Source organism: Bos grunniens, chromosome 19 (assembly GCF_055505025.1).
Source record: "Bos grunniens cultivar Pamir isolate PY7600 chromosome 19, Bosgru_T2T1.0, whole genome shotgun sequence".
Classification (NCBI taxonomy): Eukaryota; Metazoa; Chordata; class Mammalia; order Artiodactyla; family Bovidae; genus Bos; species Bos grunniens.
The window spans coordinates 15,801,539-15,828,149 of record NC_141183.1 but is presented as its reverse complement, the minus strand read 5'-3'; the positions used below and the strand labels follow the sequence as shown (position 1 = coordinate 15,828,149).

At 36.9% G+C, this 26,611-nt stretch overlaps 1 protein-coding gene across 9 annotated transcripts in view; it reads left to right on the top strand.

Moving 5' to 3' along the window:
* The window catches only part of TANC2 (tetratricopeptide repeat, ankyrin repeat and coiled-coil containing 2), a 363,482-nt gene that overhangs the window by 173,613 nt on the left and 163,258 nt on the right, over positions 1 to 26,611 (top strand). For 5 of the 9 annotated variants that reach the window (XM_086357063.1, XM_086357067.1, XM_086357061.1 and 2 more), the window contains exon 5: positions 12,411 to 12,521. The exons of the other annotated variants lie outside the window; for them this stretch is intronic. In XM_086357063.1, the coding sequence (XP_086213189.1) occupies positions 12,411 to 12,521 (111 nt within the window). The remainder of the gene's footprint in view (positions 1 to 12,410; positions 12,522 to 26,611) is intronic. 9 annotated transcript variants of the gene reach the window in all.

Genomic DNA, 26,611 nt, shown 5'->3' with positions numbered 1-26,611 from the left:
GTTAGGTATGGGCTTCCCTGATGGCTCAGACAGTGAAGAATCTCTCTACAATGCAGGAGACCTGGGTTCAGTCCCTGGGTTGGGAAGATCCCCTGGAGAATGCAAAGGCTACTTATTCCTGTCTTCTTGCCTGAAGAATTCCATGGACAGAGGAGCCTGGCAGGCTGTAGTCTATGGGGTCTCAAAAGAGTTGGACACAACTGAATGAGTAACACCTTCACTTTTCAATGAGTTAGGTAAAAATATAAATAAAGGTGTAAAATAAACTGTTATACACATGGTAGCTGTTGTGTTATTGGTTATTGTATAGCTTTTTGAAAGTGAGCTATTTGTTTTTAGAGCTGTGTACACAGTGTTAGAATTAGGCTCCAGCAAGAAGTTAGTTTCACTAACAGAAGAGGCTCTGAAAGTCTCAAACAAAATTACCCTTCCCACTGATCTTTCTGAAACAAAGTTTAAGCATATTTTTCTACTATTAGAATGCTCTTTCTACAAAATTATTTTTACTCTTTTTTTTAAATTTTTACTCTTAATTTTGCTTTGCTATACCAAATAAGGTCAGAGCAAAATCATATTTTTTATAAAGCTTTGTAAGAAAATGATTATCAATAGATGTAGTATTGGGAAAAGCTTAGTTTTTAAACTTTTTTATTTAGTAAAACTTAAAATGCTATCATATCAACTAATTTTTAAAACAAGGAAATATGTGATGATATTTATTTAAGTGCTTAAACTAAATATGAATAAACTAAATTCATAAATCAAATAAACATCACTGCAGATTTCTTGTAGACTGTTGATATAAAATCTAGCCACAGGTACCTAAACTAACCTTTTTTAGGTCTCTTGCTCTTGTCACAACTTTTTTCCTAATTTTCTAATTGAGTTTGTAAAAGAGTGCTATTAACTTCTGCTTTTTTGAAGTATTTGATAGAATTCACCAGTGTTGTCAAGTAGAACTGGGCTTTTCTTTATAGGGAGATGTTTAATTATTAATTCAGTTTCCTTGCATGTAACAGTCTATTCAGATTTCCCATTTGTTAATGAATCGGTTTTGATCATTTGTGTCAGGAATTGTCCATTTCATCTAAACTGTCTGATTTCTTGGCATAAAGTTATTCATAACATTCTCTTATGATCTTTTTCATTTCCGTAGAGTTGATAGTGATGTCCTGTCTTTCATTCATAAGTTTTGGTAATTTGTGTCTTTGCTGTTTTTCTTGGTCAGTCTGGTTTAGGATTTTTCAATTTTTTGTAGGTATATAGTCTTTTATTTTTGTAAAATATTAAAGTTATATGTATCTTTAAAGTATAATGCATCTGTTTTGTTTGCTTTTTGTTTGTTTATTGAAGTATAGTTGCTGTTGTTGCTTTTCAGTCTCTCATTCATGTCCGACTCTTTGCAGCCCACGGACTGCAGCACGCCAGGCTTCCCTGTCCTTCACCATCTCCCGGAGCTTACTCAAACTCACGTCCTTTGAGTCAGTGAAACCATCCAACCATCTTGTACTCTGTTTTCCCCTTCTCCTCCTGCCCTCAATCTTTCCCAGCATCAGGGTCTTTTCTAATGAATTGGCTCTTCACATCAGGTAGCCAAAGTGTTGAAGCTTCAGCATCAGTCCTTCCAACGAATATTCAGGATTGATTTTCTTTAGGATGGACTGGTTTGATCTCCTTGTAGTCCAAGGAACTCTCAACAGTCTTCTCCAACACCACAGTTCAAAAGCATCAATTCTTTGGTGCTCAGCCTTCTTTATGGTCCAACTCTCACATCCATACATGACTACTGGAAAAATCATAGCTTTGATTATACAGACCTTTGTTGGTAAAGTAGTGTCTCTGCTTTTTAATACGCTGTCTAGGTTTGCCATAGCTTTTCTTCCAAGGAGCAAGCATCTTTTAATTTCATGGCTGCAGTCACCATCTGCAGTGATTTTGGAGCCCAGGAAAATAACATCTTTCACCGTTTCCATTGTTTCCCCATCTATTTGCCATGAAATGATGGAACCTAATGCCATGATCTTAGTTTTTTGAATATTGAGTTTTAAGCCAGCTTTTTCACTCTCCTCTTTCACCTTCATCAAGAAGCTCTTTAGTTCCTCTTCGCTTTCTGTCATAAGGGTTGTGTCATAGTTGCTGTACAATATTATATGAGTTACAGGTATATAATATTATATAAGTTACAGGTATACAATAAAGTAATTCACACTTTTTAAAGGTTTTGTACTCCATTTATAGTTATTGTAAAGTAATGGCTATGTTCTTTCTCTGTGTTGTACAATATATCCTTGTAGCTTATTTTATACCCTATTATGGGTTGACCAAAAGGTTCATTTGGATTTTTCCATAAGATGTTAAAAAAAAAACCCAGACTTTGGCCAACCTAATAGTCTGTGCTTGTTAGTCCTCTACCCCTGTTTTTCCTTTCCTCTTTTCCCTGTCTCTGGGCCTCCCTGGTGGCTCAGATGGTAAACAATGTGCCTGCAGTGCGGGAAATCCAGGTTGGATCCCTGGGTCAGGAAGATCCCCTAGAGAAGGGAATGGGCCCTCCTCCTTTCCCTCTCTCTATGGGTAACCACTAGTTTTTCCTCTTACATCTGTGAGTCTGCTGCTTTTTTGTTATATTCACGGGTTTGTGGTATGTTTTAGATTTCACGTGTAAGTGATATCACGCAGTGTTTGTCTTTCTTTTTCTGACTTGGCGTGATTGCCCTTCAAGTCTGTCCATGTTGCTGCTAGTGGCAGAATAGTAGTGTGGCTGAGTAGTATTCTGGCGTGTGTAAGCGTGTGTGCGTGTGTTTGGTATACCACATCTTCTTTATCCATTCATCTGTTGATGGATGCTTAGGTTGCATCCATATCTTGGCAATTGTAAATAACACTTCTAGGAACATTGGTAGGCATGTATCTTTTAGAATTAGCTTTTTTTTTTTTTTTAATATATACCTGGGAGTGGCGTTGCTCAGTCAAATGGTAGTTCTCTTTTTAGTTTTTTGAGACGCCTTCATACTGTTTTTGACAGTGACTGCACCGATTTACACTCCTATGAACAGTGTACAGGGGTTCCCTTTTCCCCACATCCTCGCCGACACTTGTTACTGTGTTCTTTCCGATGATAGCCATTCTGACGTGTGTGAGGTGATATCTCATTGTGGTTTTGATCTGCATTTCCCTGATGATTAGCAGTGTTGAGCATCTTTTTATAGGCCTGTTGGCCATTTGCTTTCCTCTTTGGAAAAAGTCTATTCAGTTCTCCTGCCCATTTTTAAAGATTTTTCATTTTGTTCATCTTTTCAAAGAATTCTTAATTTCATTACTGTCCTCAGGCTTTTTATTTACTATTTAATGCTTCTGCTCTGAAAAAAATTGAGCCCTGATATCACATCCTCTAAGTTTTGGTCAGTAGACAGCTTTATGAATGTATTCATGGTATTCTCTGACTTTGAAGTTATTACTTGCAAATAAATACTACTAATGTACTATCTAATGTCTAGGTTGGTCATAACTTTTCTTCCAAGGAGCATGCATCTTTAATTTCATTGCTGCAGCCACCAGCTGCAGTGATTTTGGAAACCAAAAAAATAAAGTCTGTCACTGTTTCCATTGTTTCCCCCATCTATTTGCAATGAAGTGATGGGACCAGATGCCATAATCTTAGTTTTCTGAATGTTGAGTTTTAAGCCAACGTTTTCACTCTCCTCTTTCGCTTTCATCAAGAGGCTCTTTAGTTCTTCTTTGCTTTCTGCCAAGTGTGGTGTCATCTGCATATCTGAGATTATTGACGCTTGCTCCTTGGAAGAAAAATTATGACCAACCCAGACAGCATATTAAATAACAGAAACATTACTTTGCCAACAAAGGTGCATCTAGTCAAAGCTATGGTTTTTCCAGTGGTCATGTATGGATGTGAAAGTTGGACTATAAAGAAAGCTGAGTGCCAAAGAATTGATGCTTTTGAACTGTGGTATTGGAGAAAACTCTTGAGAGTCCCTTGGACTGCAAGGAGATCCAACCAGTCCATCCTAAAGGAGATCAGTCCTGGGTGTTCATTGGAAGGACTGATGCTGAAGCTGAAACTCCAATACTTTGGCCACCTCATGCGATGAGCTGACTTATTGGAAAAGACCCTGATGCTGGGAAAGATTGAACATGGGAGGAGAAGGAGCCGACAGAGGATGAGATGGTTGGATGGCATCAGTGACTCGATGGACATGAGTTTGAGTAAGCTCCGGGAGTTGGTGATGGACAGGGAAGCGTGGCATGCTGCAGTCCATGGGATTGTGAAGAGTCGGACATGACTGAGCGATTGAACTGACTGAACTGAGTATCTAATATACCATCTCAAATTGCATTTTTTGTCACTTCTCTGTAGCAGTTGCCTGTGTTACTGTTCGTAAATAGTTGTTCTGTACTTTATTGAATTATTTATTTAAAATTATTCATTTTAGTTATTTAGGTTTTACTTGTTTAGAGTTTTTTGTTTAGTTTTCATTATTAGGAAGTTAGTATTGAAGTCTTTAGGTGATAGATACTTTCTTTAAAAGACCTTACTTTGGTATTCAAATCCCTAAATTTTCAACAGACTGATTGAGTGTTTTCTCTGTACTTGGATAGCTGCTGTATTCTTTGTGTTATGTTCAGGTGAGCTCCTCCTTTTCATTGGGACCATATTGCTATAAGTTGATGCTGATCAGCTACCTTTCAATTTTTTTAGATAGTAGATATGGTTGCTATTAGTCTTGGAAACTATAAAACTACATAATATTGCTTTTTCCTCAAATAAAATAAATTCTGAATTTCTTCTTTTTAAAACTGTTCACTGTGATCAGTGGAGATAGGGAATGTTCGTATGAGAGTCCATCATGGATAACTAGTGGCCACACACTGATATTTTTGTATTGGTAAACACAGTTGACTTCACTTTGCCACACTGCACACATTTCATATACTTACATTCATACAGGTTTCAAAGAGATCAGATTTCAAATAGTCTGTTGTCAGAAATAAATATTATGTTGTGTTTCTGATAACATTAATGTATCTATTCAGATTTGAAATAAATGTGTTCTGATTATTTGATACTTCACAGAATAGTATGGGTGTAAAACAACATGCGAGCATTTTTGTTTGTAGTTTAGAGTCAGGAGAATGGGGAGACTAAAGACGGTAATACATGGTATTTGGGGAAGAAGCAAGGAAAAGAGAAATATATAAAACATATACTTCATTTTTTATACTTTATAGATGAAAAGGGAACCAGAAAGGTACTTTGCCAGCTTAATGTTAATTTTGTAATTGGTTGGAGCAGTAAAGTTTTATTTTTCATTATCATGTGTCAGAAGCTCTTTCTACAGTGGACTAGCCATTATTTGATAAAGACTGTCATGTCACATTTTAATTTCCTCTTTCTGGGTTGCATCTGAGGGTGTTCATTTCTTTTATATGTTTTTTATTTTCTATGAATAGATACTTTCTTCTTGCTAAAAAACAGGAAACTATATGAATTACAGTTCTTTCTTTTCATCTGCTTTTCACTTATATCTAGCCCATGTCAAATTGTCAGATTCTATTGGTTTTCTCTCTCAATTTTTTTAAACTTGTTTTTGATCCCTCTGTTTTAGGGGAGTCATTTGTTTTTTGTTGCATAACTAACAAAAGTTCCATGGCATTCTTCCTTTATTCAGGGTGTGGTTTGTGTCACCATTTAAGCACAGTTACGAGAAGAGGTTGATCAGGATATTGGATAAATACTATTCTCACGATTTTCCAGTTTTAAACCACCATTAGATTGGGGGTTAAGGAGGAAATAAAGAGTATCACAAACCATCTCTCTCCTTCTGCCCTTGCTTCCCACCCTCACTCTAGGAAATCCATTGTTACTCAAAGGTTTATTTTTCTAGTAAATGTTTAGGAAACTAAAATATTATGAATGTTATAAGAGTTTGCCTATGAAAGCTCTGTTAAAAACTTTTTAAAATACAGATTTTTCTTTCCAAATAAAATTTCCACTCTCTCTCTCTACTTCCTTAACAGTTAAATTGTTCAAAACTTTCCTCCTAAGTTTTCTTCTAAGAATTATATAACTTTAACTTGCATTTAGGTCTTTGATCCATTCTGAGTTAATTTTTGTATTTGGTATAAGATAAGGTTCCACCTTCATTGTTCTGCATACACATATCCAGTTTTCCCAACACCGTATATTGAAAAACTTGTCGACTTGATCCATATGAATTTTAGGATGACTTTTTTTATCTATGCAAAAAAACCTCTGGGATTTTGATAAGGATTGCATTGAATCTATGGATCATTTTGGGTAGTATTGCCATCTTAACAGTGTTAAGTTTTACAATTCATGAGCAAGGATTTTCTTTCCATTTATTTGTGTCTTCTTTATTTTCTTTCAGCAACATTTTGTAGTTTCAGAGTTTCAGGTCTTTAGCTTCCTTTATTAAATTTACTTGTAGGTATTTTTTGTTGCTATTTTAAATTGAATTGTTTTCTTAATTTCCTTTCCAGATTGTTCACTGTTAGAGAATTTTTGTATGTTGATTTTGTGTCGTACAACTTTGCTGAGTTCATTTATTGGTGGAATCTTTAGGATTTTCTATATTTATGATTTTGTCATCTGTGAACAAAGATAACTTTGCTTCTTTCTTTCTAACTTGGACGCCTGTACTTCTTTCTCTTGCCTGTAACTAAAACCTTTTTATTCTCCTTTCACATTTGACAGTGAATTTGTCTTTAGATTAACCTTACTAGTTCAGTTCAGTTCAGTCCCTCAGTCATGTCTGACTCTTTGCGACCCCATGAATCGTAGCACACCAGGCCTCCCTGTCCATCACCAACTCCCAGAGTTTACCCAAACTCATGTCCATCGAGTCGGTGATGCCATCCAGCCATCTCATTCTCTGTCCCCTTCTCCTCCTGCCCCCAATCCCTCCCAGCATCAGGGTCTTTTCCAATGAGTCAAGTCTTCACATCAGGTGGCCAAAGTATTGGAGTTTCAGCTTTAGCATCAGTCTTTCCAATGAACACCCAGGACTGATTTCCTTTAGAATGGACTGGTTGGATCTCCTTGCAGTCCAAGGGACTCTCAAGAGTCTTCTCCAACACCACAGTTCAAAAGCATCAATTCTTCGGCGCTCAGCTTTCTTTATAGTCCAACTCTCACATCCATACATGACCACAGGAAAAACCATAGCCTTGACTAGACAGACCGTTGTTGGCAAAGTAATGTCTCTGCTTTTGAATATGCTATCTAGGTTAGTCATAACTTTCCTTCCAAGGAGCAAGCGTCTTTTAATTTCATGGCTGCAGTCACCATCTGCAGTGATTTTGGAGCCCAACAACATAAAGTCTGACACATTGTCCACTGTTTCCCCATCTATTTCCCATGAAGTGATGGGACCAGATGCCATGACCTTTGTTTCCTGAATGTTGAACTTTAAGCCAACTCTTTCACTTTCATCAAGAGGCTTTTTAGTTCCTCTTCACTTTATAAGGGTGGTGTCATCTGCACATCTGAGGTTATTGATATTTCTCCCTGCAGTCTTGATTCCAGCTTGTGCTTCTTCCAGCCCAGCATTTCTCATGATGTACTCTGCATATAAGTTAAATAAGCAGTGTGACAATATACAGCCTTGACGTACTCCTTACTAAGTATGCATTTAATCTCAAAACCAACTTTGTGAAAGTACTTTCTTGGTACTTTATGTTCTACTCGTCTTTATATTTATCCTTCAGTTCTCATTTTCCTCGTCCTTGCTTTTGTTTGATCTGGCTCCATACCATTCTCCCATGAATATCTGAGTCTATGCCAGTTTCTCCATAGAAGTTCCCCTTTGCTGTGAAACATTTAATGAAGACAAATACTTAAGTAGTAATTAAAATTTATATTTTAATGTCTTTATAGTTGCTTGGGGCTTCCCTGGTGGCTCAGCTGATAAAAAAAAATCCACCTGCAACGTGGGAGACCTGGTTTTAATCCCTGGGTTGGGAAGATCCCCTGGAGAAGGGAACAGCTATCCACTCCAGTATTCAAGCTTGGAGAGTTCCATGGACTGTATAGTCCATGGGGTCACAAAGAGTCAGACACAGCTGAGCGAATTTCATTCATAGTTGTTGAGCAAGGTGTGCTTCAGCATCATCTTCAGCATCTCAGTTTACAGAGGAACCTCCGTAGATAGATTTTCTTTTTCACCATTAACATTTCTTTATGATCTATCTGATTGCTCTTAATCCCCTGTCCTCTACCCCTCAGTGATCTTGGTAAAAATTAACAAGTACAGACACATTGGTCTCTCTTCAAAACAGGCTCTGAATGATGGAAACTTTATAACTGGGATTGGTTTAAAAAATAAATAAACCCATAACACAAGAGTTGTAGTGCTAAAAGAGTGATTGAGAAGAAATCCTAACTTTTAACCATAGATATGAATACTTTCAGAGATGAGGCCTTGATTTCTATTTTGTTTCAACTTTTTTTGTTAGATGAGGTCTTTTAGTGATCCATTTTCATGAGGTATTTATAGATCTCTCTAATCCGGTGTCCACAAAGTTTAGTGTGCTTTCGAATCACTTGGAGGGTTTGCTAAGCACAGATTGCTGAGCCTATACTGTCTCAAGTTTCTGGTCCTCAGCTGGTTTGACACGGGGTCTGATCATTTGCATTTCTAACAAATTCGCAGATGATGCTTTACTGCTGGTCCAGACACCACAGTTTGAGAACTAGTGGTCTAAATCATACTGTTTAACTGTCTGTACCCACATATTTCTCTTTGTCTAACTTAGACCATTTTGACTTGGGTTTTCTACCACCTTCTAAGTTATAGCATGTTTTCTTCAACATTATTTCCTTCTCAGTTTTAAAAATTTAATTGGTAATATCACTGTTCTTATCATTCCCCCATGGCATCTTAGACATCTTTGTTTTACCCCTCTGTCACAGACAGTTCAGACTTTCCAAAGCATGCTGTATCTGTAATGGTGATGATGATGACAATAGCAGCAGAAACAGTGATAAAAACAGCTAGCATTTGTAAAGGATATTCTGTGCTGGCACTTTTCTAACCATTTTATTTGAGTTAATTCATGTAATCCTTGCAACTGTCCCATGCTGTAGCTACTGTTATTAATCCCAAGTAACTGATGAGGAAACAGGCACAGAAAAGTTCTCACAGCTAGGAAAAGGTCAAAGAGATGGGATCTAACTTAGGCTTTCTAGTTTCAGGGCTCAGATCGTTCATTCCTCTGTAATCCAGTCCTTCCCTACTATTCTGTTAAATTGACCAAAAAGTTCTGTTGGGTTTTCCAACAAGATCTTATACCATGTTAAGCTGCCTCTCCATTCTCTGTCTTGAAACCATGTGCTTACTTTGTTTTCTGTAATCATAGACTTTTTGCTCTGGGCCTAGTAAGGCTAACTTGCCCAGTTTCTTATTACCTGTAAGTGCTAGAGCTACAACCTCAATCTTTCAAATGACTAAGCCCATACTCTAATAGGATTCCCTGGTGGCTCAGACAGTAAAGAGTTTGCCTGCAACGCGGGAGATCCGGGTTTGATCCCTGTGTCGGGAAGATCCCCTGGAGAAGGAAATGGCAGCCTACTCCAGTATCTTGCCTGGAAAATCCCACGGATGAAGCCTGGCAGGCTACAGTCCATGGGGGCACATAGAGTCTGACATGACTGAGTGACTTCATCATAGTCTAATCAGTATGCATCCTCTGCATACAGTATGCATCTCAACTCAGCCGTATACCCAAACTCAAGTCTCGTACAGCATAGGAATCATATACCCAGTATTGGTTCAGATTTCAGATCAGTGGTTTCCTGTTATCTCTTACATCACAATAAAATACTTGGTTTGGTTTTAGAGTCCCCTTTGTTGTTTAGTTGCGAAGTTGTATCCGACTGCTTTGCAACTCAGTGGACTGTAGCCCGCCAGGCTCCTCTGTCCATGGAATTTCCCAGGCAAGAATGGAGTAAGGTACCATTTTCTTCTTCATTAGAGTCCCCTACTCATCTTACTTCAACCGCTTTAAAAAAACTGTTTGGTAAACCCTTTGACACAGAGTTCTTCTACCCATCTGATTCATCTTATATACCATTTATTTTACAGCAAAATGTATTAGCATTCTAGGCTTCCAAACTGCTGTGTCCCATCTTTCATGTTGACCGATTATGTTCTCCACCAACTAGTGTTAAGCATCTTGTACAATCTGTCATGCTTGTGATTGTATCTTCTGTGTGTGTTTGACTTAAGACAACACTAGTTCTTTATAATATGAAAGAGAGCAACATTATAATCTACCTTATAAAATAACATAAATTCATTATTAGACATGTACAGTGTCCCATAGATGACAGAGATGAAGGTAGAAAAGCAGAATTAAATGTCCACTGTGAACTAAAAAGGTAACAATTGGAACTCCCTGAGAAAATAGAGAAGTCTACATGGTATTGAATTTTCCATATCTCTAGGATCTTGATTTTCCCCCTTGACTTCATCTCATAATTCTTAAACATTCTTCCTACCTCCCTCAACTTCTCCTGCCATCCTTCAATTTCTTTCTTACATATCTACCCTCAGTTGCTGATTTCTGTCTGTCTACTAGCCCCAAATTTCATTATAAAAACTGTTATTAAAATTTTTAGATGTATAGAGTCCCTTGAGCAGGGACCAGGGCTGTCTTTGTCAGAACTCAGCAGGTAAAAGAATTATTCTACTGCCATGATAAAATAATAAAATTCTAGGAAAGGACTTAAGAGATTTAAGAATTAAACTATTAATAATTTCTCCTATACAAAGCAATTTTGGATAAGTAAAATGTTTTATTATTTTTGAATTGGTGAGATTACAATGAAAGAGGTTCTAATGTTGGCTGCAGATAAAGTAGCCTGCAGATATGCATATAAGTCACTTGAGATCTTCATTTGTGATAGTGATTTTTTAAAAATAGGCTCAAGTTTTACAGTTAACAGAGGTGAGAATTCTGCTGTTCCAAAGCTTGCTTTTGGCAGAGAACCATTCTGTTAGCACCCTCAGTCTTGGTTGCCATGGAGACAGTAGACTTTATTTTAACATACACTTAAAATATACATACATACCCTAAGATTTAAGTGTGATTTAGTTGACTGTAGGTTTTGAGTATCAAAAATACTTTCTATTTTTTAAAGACTGTATTTTTGACCTCCAAAGAAAATAGAGTAGAATTCTGGTCATGGTGATGACAAAGTTTTGCATTACTTTTTACAAGGTCTTTTAGGAATAACTTAGAATCCCCCTGTGAATCAGTAATGGATGAGGATTTTGAAGAACGTGCCGAAACTTTTGATAAAAGAAATGTGATCTTAAGCACTCACGTGTCTGGAACACCTATAGTGTATATAATGCATACAAATCAATTTCAGATTCGGCTGGTACTTTTGCCACCAGTATTATACTAAGCACATTCATCCTATTACAGTTTGTTTAATAGAATTCAGTTTAAAAGTACCAAAGCAGTCTTCAGAATTTTACCTTTTAATATATTTAACTATTTAAATGTATATCAATAATGTTCCTTAACATTTTTGCCTAAAAGTCATTAAATAAAATGTACACTAGCTTTTACTATGAAAACTTTCAATTCATGAATTATGCTTTTTTCATTCATTCATTCCTTATAAGATTGAGTGAATTCCATGGCATGGAATATTGCTGTTCCATAGACCTCATAATTATATTTGTAAGCAAATCACATCTCTTTATCTTTAGCAACCAGTTGCAAACTCTCATGGCCTAGTTAATATCTTAGTCCACTAGCAGGTTTGACTTCTTACCTAATAGCTGAGCAGTTAGGTAAATGATTTCCTTGTTAAGCTAAATAGGTTAATCCTACTTAAGGTAGTTATCACAACCCAGTATTGTATTGATAGTTATTTCTGGATAAAGAAAAGTTTTGGTTACATTTATTATAAACAAAATTTTAAAGCTTAGTCTGATACTTCAGTCAGTTAATACCTGTATTTAACAGCAAAGGAAGACAAAATCAGAAAGCTCTTTGCTTTATAAGGAAAGAGAAAATAGCTAAAGGTAATAGATGATTAGATTTTAGCTTTTCCAGTTTGCAGTGACTTTTTAACAAGACCCATCTCCTCTATGAAGAATGCAGTTAAATTTTTTCCTGGCACAAAAAAAAAAAAAAAAAAAGGGTAACCTGATCTGAGTCTGACAGAGTGTGTCGTTCATTTAAGTGCTTCCATCTGTTGCCTGCTGTTCCCCTTACTCATGACCCCTCTATGTTTCTCTTTCCTTTCTCTTTCCCTGTTTCTCTTTCCTTTTTCTTCCTTTCTTTCTGTTTTCCTCTCTCTCTCTCGTTTTTTTTTTTTTTCCCTCTCCCTCTCTCTCTGTCTCTTTTTTTGTCCTTAGCCCCTCTGAGGAAGGCAAAGTTTGTTGAGAGCCCACGAATTCCAGAATCCGAGCTTGGCTCACCAACCCTCACTTCAGCTCAGAAACTGGACGTGGATGCATACTGCCCTGGTAAGCGTGCATGCAAAGTATCTGCTTTGAAAGAGGGAGGTTTGGATTAGGCCCATCCAACAGAGCAGTGTTTTGCATGTATATTATTCATAAAATCACAGCTGTTATCTCTTGTGCAACTGTGTATTTTCCTTATTAGAGCAGTTTCTACTGAACATCCTTTTTGATTATTGATATAATTATGTAGATATTGAAAACAGCTTCAAGGATAATTTTCAAAAGAATCAAAATAATTTGGTAGATACATTCTCAGGGTGTGTGACCCTGATTTGTGTGACCTGAGATACTTGAAGAAATTTTGCTTTGGCCATGTCCACTCAGCAGTGTTCAAGTGTGAATAAAAATGTCGATTCAACCCTAGTCCTTTGCATATGATCTTTTTTTTTTTTTTTGCCTTAATCCCTATTGGTTTTCTGAACAGTTATAGAAAATAGTTGTGATGTTGGAAACATTATACTTGAATTAGGAAAAAAAGTTACAGTTTCCTGATTTGGACTCCTGGACACTGACTGTTAGAAATACCTCTTCTCATGAATGGCCTGTAAGCACATGTGGGAGTTCACTAAAACCCTTCTTGTGTGGGAGCCAAGCTGACACAGACTCATTATCAATGCTTAGATTCTTCCAAACTTAGATGAGTTGCTTGGCAACATCCTTTACACTTACGCTACAGTGAGTCTATAGAGCTATGTTAGAAATGTTCACAGCCCTAGTTGAGTATACAGATCAGAGCTTCAGTAAAGAACTTTAGAAGACTTGGTTTTAGGTCTTTTGTTTATTCCTGCTCATTAAAATCAATGTTAAACCACAGTGGATACCACTACTACACATTTACCATACTAGAGATTAGCAGAATAAGGTGATTTCTAATTCTAGGTAAGATATCAGTAGCTGTAATCTGAAATGTCAGACTAGTATACCTCTGAAGCCAGGTGAGACATGTAATTTTTAAAAAAAGACAGGAGGCAAAAAACTTGAGGCAAACCTAATCAGAGACATTTGATTTTATGAACCAGCTTTGAATATTGAAAGACCTTAGGGATTTCGCTTTCAAGTTGCAGAACCTTTGTCTTCATCTACTGTTGTAAATGACTTTCATTTTTAAATCAATCACAGGTAGGTATTAGAAACTAGCTTTTCTGTATCTAAAAGGAACAAAGTAGCATCCTAAAATGACACAGTAGCACATTGTTAAAAGAATTCCTGTTTTGAGGTATTATCATGTTTCTTGGACATTGGAATATTATACTCTGCATTTCTTCATGCAAATTTTGGTATAATAAAGTAAAATAATTAAATGCACTAATTCTCTATTCCTGCATTGAGGTTTGGAAGAGAAGAGAGGTCTTTTCTTTTTCAGATTTGCAAATCAGATTTAGTGTGGGGGGACTAATTTTTCACTTCCTGATTGCCTATCTGACATCTTTAATCTAATCTAGTGATTGTTACTGTCAAGAAGCAAGGGAGCTGCTGTTATTTAGAATGCCAGTGCTGAATCATTATGAAAAACCTTGTCCATGTTATTACTTATGTATATTTTCCACAAACATGAATCTTCACTGAATTGGAATTGAAGCAAACTAAACCTCAATTAACATTTTCAGAAAACCAGGAAGAAACTAAAACACATTGCCAAAATGTTAATTGCCACACTCTGCAGTCTCTCCTTTTCTTATCCGAAGCAGATTTAAGGCATAGAAACGTCTTAGTGATTTGTTCTTTTATAATAAATTCTGTGAAAATAAGTTTCTGCGGAGATAAGATTAGTGACCTGGGGGTTGAAGCTGTAATCCTCTACATAGTACCAAAAATTAACAATAAACAAGTAAATTTAGTATACTCATAAAGCAAACAAATATTCCATTCTTTCTGAATTTCTCTTACATAGGATATACTAACAGAATAATGATCATATTAATATTTTATGATATACTCATACATAATGCAGTTAAAACTAGTGATCTGATATCTTCCTTTATTTATTATCACATGCAAATTTGGAGAAAGAGTATATGTCACAGAGGCAACAAGCATAAGCTAAAGGTTAAATGAGCCCTGGTTCTCACATTTTAGCATGCTTCTCTGGTGGCTCAGTGGTAAAGAATCCGCCTGCCAATGCAGGAGGTGCAGGTTCAGTCCCTGGGTTGGGAAGATCCCCCGGAGGAGGAAATGGCAATCCATTCCAGTATTCTTGCCTGGAAAATCTTATGGACAGAGGAGTCTGGTGGGCTACAGTCCATGGGGTTGCTAAGAGTCTGACATGACTTAGAAACTAAACGACAACAGCAGCAAGACTTGCCTGGAGGATTTCTTCAAAGGCAGATTGTGGGACCCAGCCCCAGAATTTTGGATTCACTAAGCCTGGGTAGGTTGAGAATTTGCTTCTCTAACAAACTCTCAGCTAGTGCTGAAACTGCTGGATGAGGTGCCACACTATGAGAACCAGCTGGGTTACAGGGTGGCTGCCGCTGCACCCATCATGCTCATTCTGCTGTTGATGTCTGAGGAGTAATTGGTGATGTTGTTTCTTTATTATCCGGACCTCAACATTTTGGTGTCTGTATTTTAGATGGGAAGAAGAAAGCTTTTGTTTCTGAGAGATGGACATGTATTTTCCTTGGTTTGTCTTTTGGTCCATGGTATCTGTGTGCCTGTAACGAGTTTTCAGTGTTGTCCTGCAAGGAAAAGGAAATTGTGGATCAAATCAGAGCGAGTTGTTGATGTTTGGTCTACAGGGACTGGGGAAAGCTACAATGGGGTATAGGTGTTGATCCAGATTATTTGTCTAATAAACTGAGGGATTCAGTCTATATAGCATTAGATTCTAGAATACTTAAGTTTTACCGTCCCTCAAATCAGATTTGTTGTATACAGAAAATGTGAGGAACAGTATGAGTAAACAGTATGTTTTGGTTCCGCAACTGAAACCACAGAGATGATCAATGATGTTACATAACTGAACTTCCAGAGTCGGGGAGGTCAAGTGAATTGTGTTTGATAATCGTCTTACATTGAGGAAATTAGGACCTAGAGAATTTAAGTGATTTGTGTGAGGGTATAAGCAGGATTTATTGTTGAACTCTTGAAGTGGACACAGTGTAGTCCAGAAATACAGTACCCCTAACTCTATTACTGTGTAAAATTCTATAAGCATCCCTTGCTTGGCCCTTAAATTAAAAAGTAGAAAATTCAGTTTTTAAGTATGAGACAAGGCTGTATTCTCTTTTTAGGGTAACCAACTGATATCAGTGATTTCAGTAAAACAATTGCCTAAATGAGAGAACGCACTCATCCTAGCCTCTAACTTTTCTGCCTACAAGCATTGGTTATTAGCTGTGTGATTTTAGGCAAGTCACTTAACTTGTCTAAGCTTCAGTTTCCTCATCTGTAAAAATGGAAATGGTAATCTTAAATCAGATTAATAAATACAGAGCACTTAGCAGAATGCTTGTTTTATAGTAAATGCTTATAAATGTTAGCTAATTTTGTTATTATAGTGATGATCCTGAGTGTATATCACAACATCTTAAAGTGTTTTTAAACAGGAAATACAAGATGTAAAGGTTTAGGGTCATTTTTAGTTAGAATGTGTCTGCCTGTGTTTCAATTACAGTTTTCTCCTTAGTAGTTTTGTGATCTTGAACATGTTGTGTAATTTCTTCGTGCCTCAGTTTCCTATCACAGCAACGTTACGTATAACATTGATGTTACTTGATAATTTAACAAATTAAGTATATATTTGCATAGATACATGAATACACATTCAAAGGGGGAAATGTCTAGAAGAATACACCAAACTAACCTTGGTTGCCTAAAGAGGGAGAGAATTGGGATTCTGTTTGTTGTCAGAGGAGAGAGTAGCATTCGTGAGATAAGAACATTATCTTATGTTAGCAGTGATTGTGGCTGGCTGGTGGGATTACAGGTGATTTTTCTTTTCTTTATTGGGCAGTATGTGTTTCAGAGAGCTCGGGTTCTGAAATTAACTCTACATTTAATTCCTGACTCTGTCACCTACTAGCTGTGTGATAACATGTAACATTCATAGTCTTAAATTCCTTGTAGGATTGTGATTAAAAACAGCTCTTTTTTTTTTTTAACAATAAATCTTATAGAGTTGTTAAGATTAAGTAAAATAATGTATATGACAAATGCTCAGCTCAGGTGAAATAAATAAGAAATGTATTACCCTTCCTGTTGTTCATCATCATCATTATACTTTTCTTTTCTAAAATTTCTGCAGGGAATTTGTATTGAGGTTTTTCAGTAATCAGATGCTACTAAAGGATAGCAACATTCCTTCTTAGTTTTTTCAAGCTTTTTATGTTGCACATTATAACAACACATAATTTCAGGTGTCGAAATGAACCTTGATACAGATGGCAGGCCAAGTTGACAGTTTCATAGGACTTTTGATACATGTGCAAGGTTAAGAGCCAAAGTCCAGACCAGAGTTCTGAAAATAGACAGGCTTTTATCCATAGCAGATACTTTCAGAGGAATTTGAGATTAATCTTTTTGTAATAGATCCTTTTGAATCTCTTTAAAAATGGCACTGTCCTTCAAAGGACAATGTTATTTAAGGTGACAGCAAAATTAGGATGTATTTGAAACTCAAGAATGGAAGAGAGTTTTATGATACTTTCTTACTTGAAGGTGCATATTCATGTTTATATAGTTTTTGATTCATAAAAGACTTTTTATTTGGATTTATTAACAGCATTGTGTACTTTATAGCACAAGTACAAGCCACTGTACATGATGAATAGTTCACATAAAGTGAGTAGTTCCTTGATTCCTCTTTTCCCAACTCCTGTGTAGTCATGGTCATTCTACTTAGAAGAAAAGGATGATCTGTTTTCTCATCTTCTGTTGTTTGTTTTTTTTTCTGAAAACATTATCAGATGTTACCTTTATTCCAAATGGTTTGGCATTCTTCTTTGCTGTGAATTTTATTCTTTAGAGATAAAACCCTCTGTCTGGTTTTTGATTGGTTTATGGGTACCAGGAGCCTTTTTCTTGTAATTCACAGCTTCTATTATGTTGTGTTTGTATTTCCTATGTCTACTGTGTTGAAAACACAGATATACTGCAAGATTTTTAACCAGAGTTAAATTGGTGAGGTTTGGGGTGAAGGGTTTCTAAACCCCTTAAAATTATATACAAACACTGTTCTACATGCACATATATACTTCTTTCTGTTAATATAACAGCTTCTCAGAGCAACCTGTAACACATCTTTCCCCACTACCCGCCCCCAAAAAGAAGGAGAAAAGAAATGCTGTTATAAATGTTGAAATGGAATGAAGGTTGTTAATGGTACAACTGTTAGAACAACAACAACAAAAACCCCACCTAAATGTTGGGTAGTGGACAAACTTATAAATCAAATGAAGGTAGAAATGCACTGCAGTGCCGCCCTAACCAGTGAAAGTCCACATAACAACTAGAGAGAGGAAGCAGAGGGATAAACAGGAATGATCTCAGCATATTTCAAGCATGAGAGAGACTGCCTGAAAACGGATTATGCACATAAGCACACCAAAGAGCTAGAATAAGAGAATGAACAGCTTTCCATCTGCATACTCCTGTACCAACTAATAAGTTCTTAGCATGTTAGAAAGTTCTTCCAGTGGACAGGTGCTTTATTGAATAGAACTTTTCACTTTGAACATTTTTAGTTGTTTTCTTGATTTACATTTTATCATTATTTAAGACATTAACCATCTTTTTCAATCAAAATATAGTGAATTGACAATGTGCACTAACCTCTGCTATACAGCACAGTGCCTCAGTTATACACATGTAGACCTTCTTTTTTAATATTCTTGTCCATTATGGCTTCTCCCAGGCTATTGAATACGTAGTTCCCTCTGCTGTAGTAGGACCTTGTTGCTTATCCATCCTCTGTATACTGGTTTACATCTGCTAACCCCTAACTCCCAGTCCTTCCCTCCCCCATTAACTGTCTTCTAACTGGCCTCTTCTCAAGGTGTTTTGCATCACAAATTATAAAGACTTGGCCTGTAAGTATGGTGCTTAGAACTGTAATTCAGTTAGATATCCAAATGGAAGTTTTTGTATTAACTCTAAAATCTGTCTTAACTTTGGGTTTTTGAGGCAGTGAAATGCACTAGTTTATAGCCTGCAGACCCGAGAGCCAGGCTGCCCATGTTCAGACACTGAGTCTACCACTTTGTGCTGGTGTGACCTTGGGCATATTACTTAACTGTAAGACTCATTAATTTCCTTATCTGCAAAATGGGGATTATAATATTACCTGTATCATAGGAATGCTGTGAAGATGTAATAATTAAAATATATAAAATAATGACAATCATGTGGTCCAGAGTTAGTTTTAATAAATCTTAGCTACCGTTAAAGTGTTCCACAGCCTTTACTGCTTTCCCTCTATGAATGGTATGTGTGGAACTTTCCTGATGGTCCAGTGGTTAAGAATCTGCCTCCCAATACAGGGAACATGGGTTCAGTTCCTGGTTGGGGAATTTAGATTCCGCCTGCTGTGAGGCAACTAAGCATGTGCCCAACTAGAGAGAGGCCTGTGTGTCACAACCAAGATCCAGTGCAGCCAAGTAAATAAATAAATACTGAAAAGAGTGCTGTGGGTAAGAGTATCACTATCCTTTTTATGAGAGCACTTCACAAAGAGGATAAAATTGCACCTGTAACCTGCTGTCACTGGCCTGTTTTCATAAGCAGTCTATGCATAGATTCTAAGCTTTGTGGGTTTTCGGTTTATTTTTTTTTTTTATTTTTTTAATGAAGGCAGTTTTTCATAGTGACAAATAGCCCTGGGATCATATAAACTTGGCTAAGTCTAACCATGCCACTTACTAGTTGTATAACTTTTATTATTTAGTCTTCCTAATTTTCTGGTTCTTCATCTGTAAAGGACAGAGAGTAATATCATGTACTCCATAGGTGTTTGTGATGATTAAGATATAAGGTACTTATTAGCACAATGTCTGGAGCACCAGTTATTATGATGAATAACATCTCTCACATATATATATGTTATTATAAATTTATTTCTGAAAAAAAATGCAGCTTTATGTTCTTCTTTCCCTACGCAACATATATATATGTTCCTGCAGCCCAGTATTCATGAAAAATTCAGTGGGAACAAAGAAGAGACAGAAAGATATTCTTGACTTGTGTTTTGATACTCAAGAAATTAGAGATTTTAGGAATTCTGTATTTGATGTCACCACTGCCATCCTTTATCTCTAAATCACTTGAAATCCTCTTTCTCTGTTTTTCCTTGTTTAGAAGTTGTTTGTTATAACATTTAAATTTAGGGAATTCCCTGGCAGTCCAGTGGTTAGGATTTCATGGTTTCACTGCCAAGGGTCCAGGTTCAATCCCCAGCTGGGGAACTAAGATCCCACAAGCTGCCAGGATCATCCAAAAAAATAAAATTAGTTAAAAAAAAAAAAAAAATGACAGCCTAGGCTGTAGTCATCTCAGGGCTCAATGGAGAAGGCTCCTCTTTCAAGTTTATTATGCTTATGTTTGTTGAAGGATTCGGTTCCTCTGGGCTGTTGGAACAGAGGGCCTCAGTTCTTTGCGGCTTTTACCAGAGGCTGCCCTCAATTCCTTGCCATGGGTGCTTATCCACAGGTGATCTCACCCATGGCAGCTTGCTTCCTGAGAACAAGCAAGATGAGAGAGACAGTTTTTTATAATTTAGTCTCAAAAGTGGCCTTGTATCACTTTTTGTTGTATTCTCTTCATTAGATGCAAGTCACCATGTCCATCTCACTCTCATGGGAGTCCATTGAAATTTTAAAGATAGTTGTTTAAAATGAAGCAATGAATTCTCCTGGCTTTTTCTGTATATTGATACATACTATTCTGTATTCTGCTTCCCCAGTGGCTCAGATGGTAAAGAATCTGCCTACAATGTGGAAGACCTGGGTTCGATCCTTGGGTTGGGAAGATCCCCTGGGGAAGGGAACCACTACCCACTCCAGTATTCTGGCCTGGATAATTCCACGGACAGAGGAGCCTGGCAGGGTACAGTCCATGGGGTCACAGAGAATAGGACACGACTGAGCAACTTTCACTCCACTTCATTCTGTATTCTGGAAGCACAAATCCTTCTCATCCTTGTCTCCATAGCATTCCTAGTATCCCTCCCTTTTATATTCAGAATTCCCTTGCTGTTCTTCTAGTAACTGTCTGTAGGTCTTTCCTCTTGCCTAATCTCTACTGTTACTGTTACTAATCTCAGTGAAGTAATTCTTCCTAAAATGGTGTTTTTCTCTTTAAGTCTGAGTAACTTCATCACATTATTTTAATGTGCAGGTTCTAGAATAAATTTCAGATTTGGAAGCCAACAGAGAATACATTTGCCATGTAGACAAAGGTGACTTCTGAAGATAATAATTTTCCTACTGTAATGAGTATACAATTGCTTTACTTTCCACATTAAAATAAATTGTATGATGGGTAAGGAAATCCAGGTCAATAGGGGAATAATATGGAAATATTTGTAGTACACAAGTAACACATTTTTGCCATATTTTGTATCTCACACATATGTCTATTCAAAACAGTCATTGGAAACCTCAGTTTAAAACCCAAAGGGGCAGTCAGCAATGAACAGTCTTACAGATTTTTATGAAACATTTAAGGTTCTTTTAATACTGCTTTTCATTTCAGCCAGATAGTCACCATCATACATAGATGTGTGCATAGTATTTCTCATGCACTGGAGGCAATTATGTAGGCAAGGAGACTGTAGTGTAAGAGTTGCCAAGCAGTGAGTGCTCTCTGCCTCTGTGTGGCTTGTCTCTACAGTGATCCTCGCTTCCAGTGGGAGAGAATCAGAATAGTGGGATGTTGTAATGGAAGATTATAAGCATTTAAAAGCCTCTTCTCTAAGCTAAGTGCCAAACTAATGAATTTTTTAAGATGCAGAAAGTCCCTAATCTTATAAAAATTTTATCCCCAAATAGCGCAAGGGAGAAACACCGTATGTGTGTGTGTGTTCAGAGGATTTTCCCCCCATTTGTTTCTGTATGTCTGTAAGTTATTAGTAAAAAGAGTATAGGATTATTAGTAGATAAATTTACTTCTTAGGCAGCATTTTTTCCTTATCCGGCTTTATTGAGATATAATTTACATGTAATATTGTGTAAGTTCATTGTGTATAACATGGTTTTTATAGATATGGTTTATTGAGGAAATTCATGGAATCTCAAAAATTGTACCCACATACAAAATTTTGCATATTGTCTGAGTTTTGAAAAAATTAAACTTTTGGTCTGTTTGCCATCTGTTAACAGTTTTTTCTGAAAACCAGTCTAAGCAAACCAAAATGAATAAGAATCCATGAGTAGAATTTTCCAAGGAAGTTACATTACTGCTAACTCCTATTCTGTACCCTAAAGCTAGGTATCTAAATACTGCAACTGGAGAGATGCCCTAGAGTTAATTTAAAGAAGGCAGTCATTAGGAAGGAAGTAGGTGAAAGGAAGGGTAAATAGAAATTCAAACACTTCTGCTTCTAAGACATGGAGTCCTGTGATTATAAGTTCCTTAGATTTCTCTGCACCTGTCCCAACTAAGGCACTTTTTTCCCCTCAGTTGAGGATCAACAGTAACTTGTGTCATTGATAGCCTGATGTGGATCTCGTTTTCTCATCCACCTCCAGGGACCTTTCTTCCCCACCTTTCTGCCCTCTAGACCCTCCGTATTGAGAGGTGATTCTCACCTAGAACTGTGGAAAACATACTAAACCACTATCTTAGCCTCTGACTTACATTTAATTTTAAAACAGACAAATTTTTCTAGAGAAGGTATTCAGAAACTGTTTAGCAATCACATTGAAAAGAAATAGAGTGCTTTCAGGCTGGCTGTATATTCTGCAACTCATCATGCTCTTTATCATTCCTACTGCCCTTACTGCTAGCCATACCAGATGTATTAAAATTGCTTATATCCTGAAAGCATTTGAGTTTGCAACCTCTGCTTTGGGTTACAGGGAGTGGTCACATTTTCTAGGAGGTGGCAAACCAGGTGGCTCAGTGGTAAAGAATCTGCCTGCCAAGCAGGAGACTCGGGTTCGATCCCTGGGTTGGGAAGGTCCCCTGGAAATGGCAGTCCACTCCAGTATTCTTGCCTGGATAATTCCATGGACAGAGGAGCCTGATGGACTGCAGTCCACAGGGTCGCAAAGAGTCAGACGCAGCTGAGCACACACACACAGAGAAATGGATGATGAAAGAATGAAAATTTCCCTTACTCCCTCCCTATTAAAACATGCAATTTCAGGAGATTTATAGACTTCCAGGAGAGTGTGTATCAGAGGATCTCAGGTCAAGAGTTCTTGATTTAGATCCTTCAGTATCTTTACATGTGCTACCATTTAGCATATGGTTTGTAATTAGCTACTATGGTTTAGCTCTACCAGAAGAAAGTATTATGCATGACTGAACAATTGAAATCTCATGTTACTTTAAAAAGAAAAAAACTAAAGGAGAATTTCCTCAACCAGTAACCTCTAGTGGTGTTAGGGAAATAGTCACCCTCTCCAACACAGTGATCATCAAATGTGACTCTTAATTTCGTTACTCTTTCTGTGTGCTCAACTTCCTCCATCTCCACCACTCATCTCACAGACTCTAGCTCTTTTCTGCTACATTTTTGCAGTATTATATTAAGAATAAGCTGAAAAGATTGCCTACACTACTCTAATCCTGTGACCTTTACCATGATTTCTTTTGCGTATTATTCTGCTAATTCTCTTGCCTTTTCATACACCTAATTATTTTTGGGTGCTGGATTTAATATTTGAACATATGTATAGAAATGATTTTTTTTTTCCAGAGAGGGTTTTCATTTCTTTTGCCACCTGTGAGCAGTTCAGTCCAAGTTCTGCGTTGAAAGTTTTCTAGGCTAGTGAAATGACACAAATCAGGACTGCAAAAACTATTTTACTTCTGGCTCATCTTTACCCCTAGCATGTAGCTCCTAAGGGCCTCAGGTATGGGGTGTTTTACTAGAGTTCCCATTCCTGGCAGATCCTAGACTCCAGTTTTGTTCCCTTGACATTGTGAGACAGCTAAATGCACAGTTCAGCTGCTCAGTTATTTCCTACCTGTTAACAAATGCCCCCTTGCTAAAGTGGCCCTCTGTGCTGGGCAAGATCTCCATTTCGGATTTCCATCTTCTCCCTGTTGTTATAATGATACTCATCACCTCCTTGTTGGGTCTTTAATGTTTTTAAAAGATTTTTAAAATATATTTTACCCAGTTTTTATTAATTGTTACCAGCTGAAAGGTCTCCAATTACTGAAAAGTGTCTCCCACCATTATTTCCTTTGGGGAAAGAAATTCTAGCATTTATATTTTTAGATTGTACATACATCTAAAAGTATGTGAAAGAAGCGTTTTTGTTTTTCTGTTCTGTGGTCCCCATGAAGCTACATGGGAACAGACTGTACACTAATAAAACAGTCTTAGAACACTACCTCTTTGGACAAACCAGTCTCCATATGGTAGAGATCTACTAAGAAATTGAAATGATATTATTAGCCAGTTGATTAAATACAAAGAAATTCTCTTTCAAATGAACTTTTAGAATTGGTTCATTTTGAGCAAGTTGTTTCTTATTTGGACTTGGAAATTAGTCCTTTACATCAAAATTTCAACAAGTTTTGCATACTGTGGTTATGATATTACCCATGATACTGAATTGTTGAAAAACTCGCTTTTCTGCCCCTGATCTCAATCTGCTGTTATTTGACCTGCTACCATTAAATTGGGGAGGAAAATGTCTGCTTCATCCAGTAACAAATCCCAAGTATAGTTCATAGATCATCAAGTTAAGTTCAACATTATTGTTTTCAGCTTTTATCTTACCCTCTACAATAGCCATAATAGTTAAATAATTCTGAGTGGATGAAGCTGTTTATATTGCTGGCAGAAAAAAAATTAAATAGGAGATAGGAGTCATCAAGCAAAAGATTGGAGAGTTTCTTTTAATGTTTGAAGAGGATCATGAGACCCAAGTTTCCTACAGTCTGGCTTCTATTTCTTGGCTCTGTTGCAAACCAATTTTAAAAGGAATGGTCTTATCTGCTGATAATGTTTCATTAAAACATTGGGTATCAAAAGCTGTGTAATGCATTTTTTGTATCTACCATAAAATGCCTAGTGCATATATTAAAGACTCAGTCTTCTATTAATCCACATAAGTCATCTTTGGTACTGTAGAACAGAAGGCTACCCTTAAAATGCAAAGGTATTATTTATTTTGTATAAATAATTTTTCTAAGTCTTAAAAAAAATGAAAGAGCTCTGGATAGAATTCATTTGTATACAAGTAAAACTTCAATTATAGTCAAGGGCATAAAATATGGATACTATTTTCTGGTACCTTACCAGAGAAATGATGTTTGTTTTCTTAGTTAAAATTTATTCTACATGATGAATTCTCTAGTATAGCAAATGCCTTATCTGTTCCCTAACCAAGTAACATTTTTTTATAATGACCCAGGATGATATGCTTTGTGGCTAAGAGAGAAGAAAGAATTAAGCTGTAAGTGAATCACCACAGCATTTTTCTAATGCAGGTTTTTGAGTAACAATTTTCCTAAGTCGTTTCTTCTCAAATATCCAAACAGGAAAAAAAATAGAACACTAAAATGATCAAAAACACTCATGTGGACAATTTGTGCATTTTCTCCTTGATGCTTCCACTGTGTCCACAGTGCATTAGTGTAGTGACTAATACATAGTAGATGTTCATTCAGTGTGTATTGAATGAATGAAATGAACCTAAAAAGTCAGAGGAAGGCAAAATGAAAAAATTTAGTGTGCTATAAATATGTGTAAATTACATAGTTTTCTCTTTACTTAAGAATGTGTCTTTTCTGGGAATTCCCTGGAGGTGCAGTGGTTAGGACTCTTGTGCCTTTACTACTGAGGGCCTGGGTTCAGTCCCTGGTTGAGGAACTAAGATCTAACAAGCCAAGTGGCACAGCCCAAAAAGAAGGGAAGAAAAAAAATATGAAAGAGAGACAGCAGAGACAGTCCCATTGGGCTAAAGAAGAGGTTTCTGCCTTATTTAAAATATATAAATAAATACCCAACTAAGATAGTGGTATTGTCAAATATTCTTTTTTTTTTTTTTTACTTTTTTTTTTATTTTATTTTTAAACTTTACATAATTGTATTAGTTTTGCCAAATATCAAGATGAATCCACCACAGGTATACATGTGTTCCCCATCCTGAACCCTCCTCCCTTCTCCCTCCCCATACCATCCCTCTGGGTCATCCCAGTGCACTAGCCCCAAGCATCCAGTATCGTGCATCGAACCTGGACTGGCATCTCGTTTCATACATGATATTTTACATGTTTCAATGCCATTCTCCCAAATCTTCCCACCCTCTCCCTCTCCCACAAATATTCTTTTTAAAAAATGTCTTTTCTCTTTCTAATTTACTGCAGAGGGCTTTGTATGCTTGACAAACCAGAACCATGATTTCTTATCTGTTCTTATAACATAATTTCACTATGATGTTGAGAAAGGGGGAGTGGTATTTCTTTCAGTTTTTTGTTTTTTTTTTAATGTATAGTATCCCATTTGTTTTAAATTCAAAAACTTTCTCCTCCTATGGAAGGAAGACTGCCTGCCAGTGTGACTAGCATATGGGAACGGGCATAAAGCTTCACTGGATCAGAATTCAGCCATGGCAGCCAACTGAGATCAATCAGCTATAAGTGAACTGTAATAAATGTAATTTGAGAACATAATCAGTTAGTGTAAAACAAAGAATGAGAATTTCAGGAAATCCTGCTGGCCAGACATGACACATGTGTGTGCACTCAGTTGCTCAGTCATGTCCAACTCTGCAACCCCGTTGCCTGTAGCCCACCAGGCTCCTCTGTCCATGGGATTTTTCAGGCAAGAATACTGGAGCAGGCTGTCATTTCCTACCCTAGGGGATCTTCCTGACCAAGGGATCAAACCCTTGTCTCCTGCATTGACAGGTGAACCCATTTATCCTCAGAGGTCAGGAAAAAGAAAATAAATACATGAGTAAACTTAACAGTAT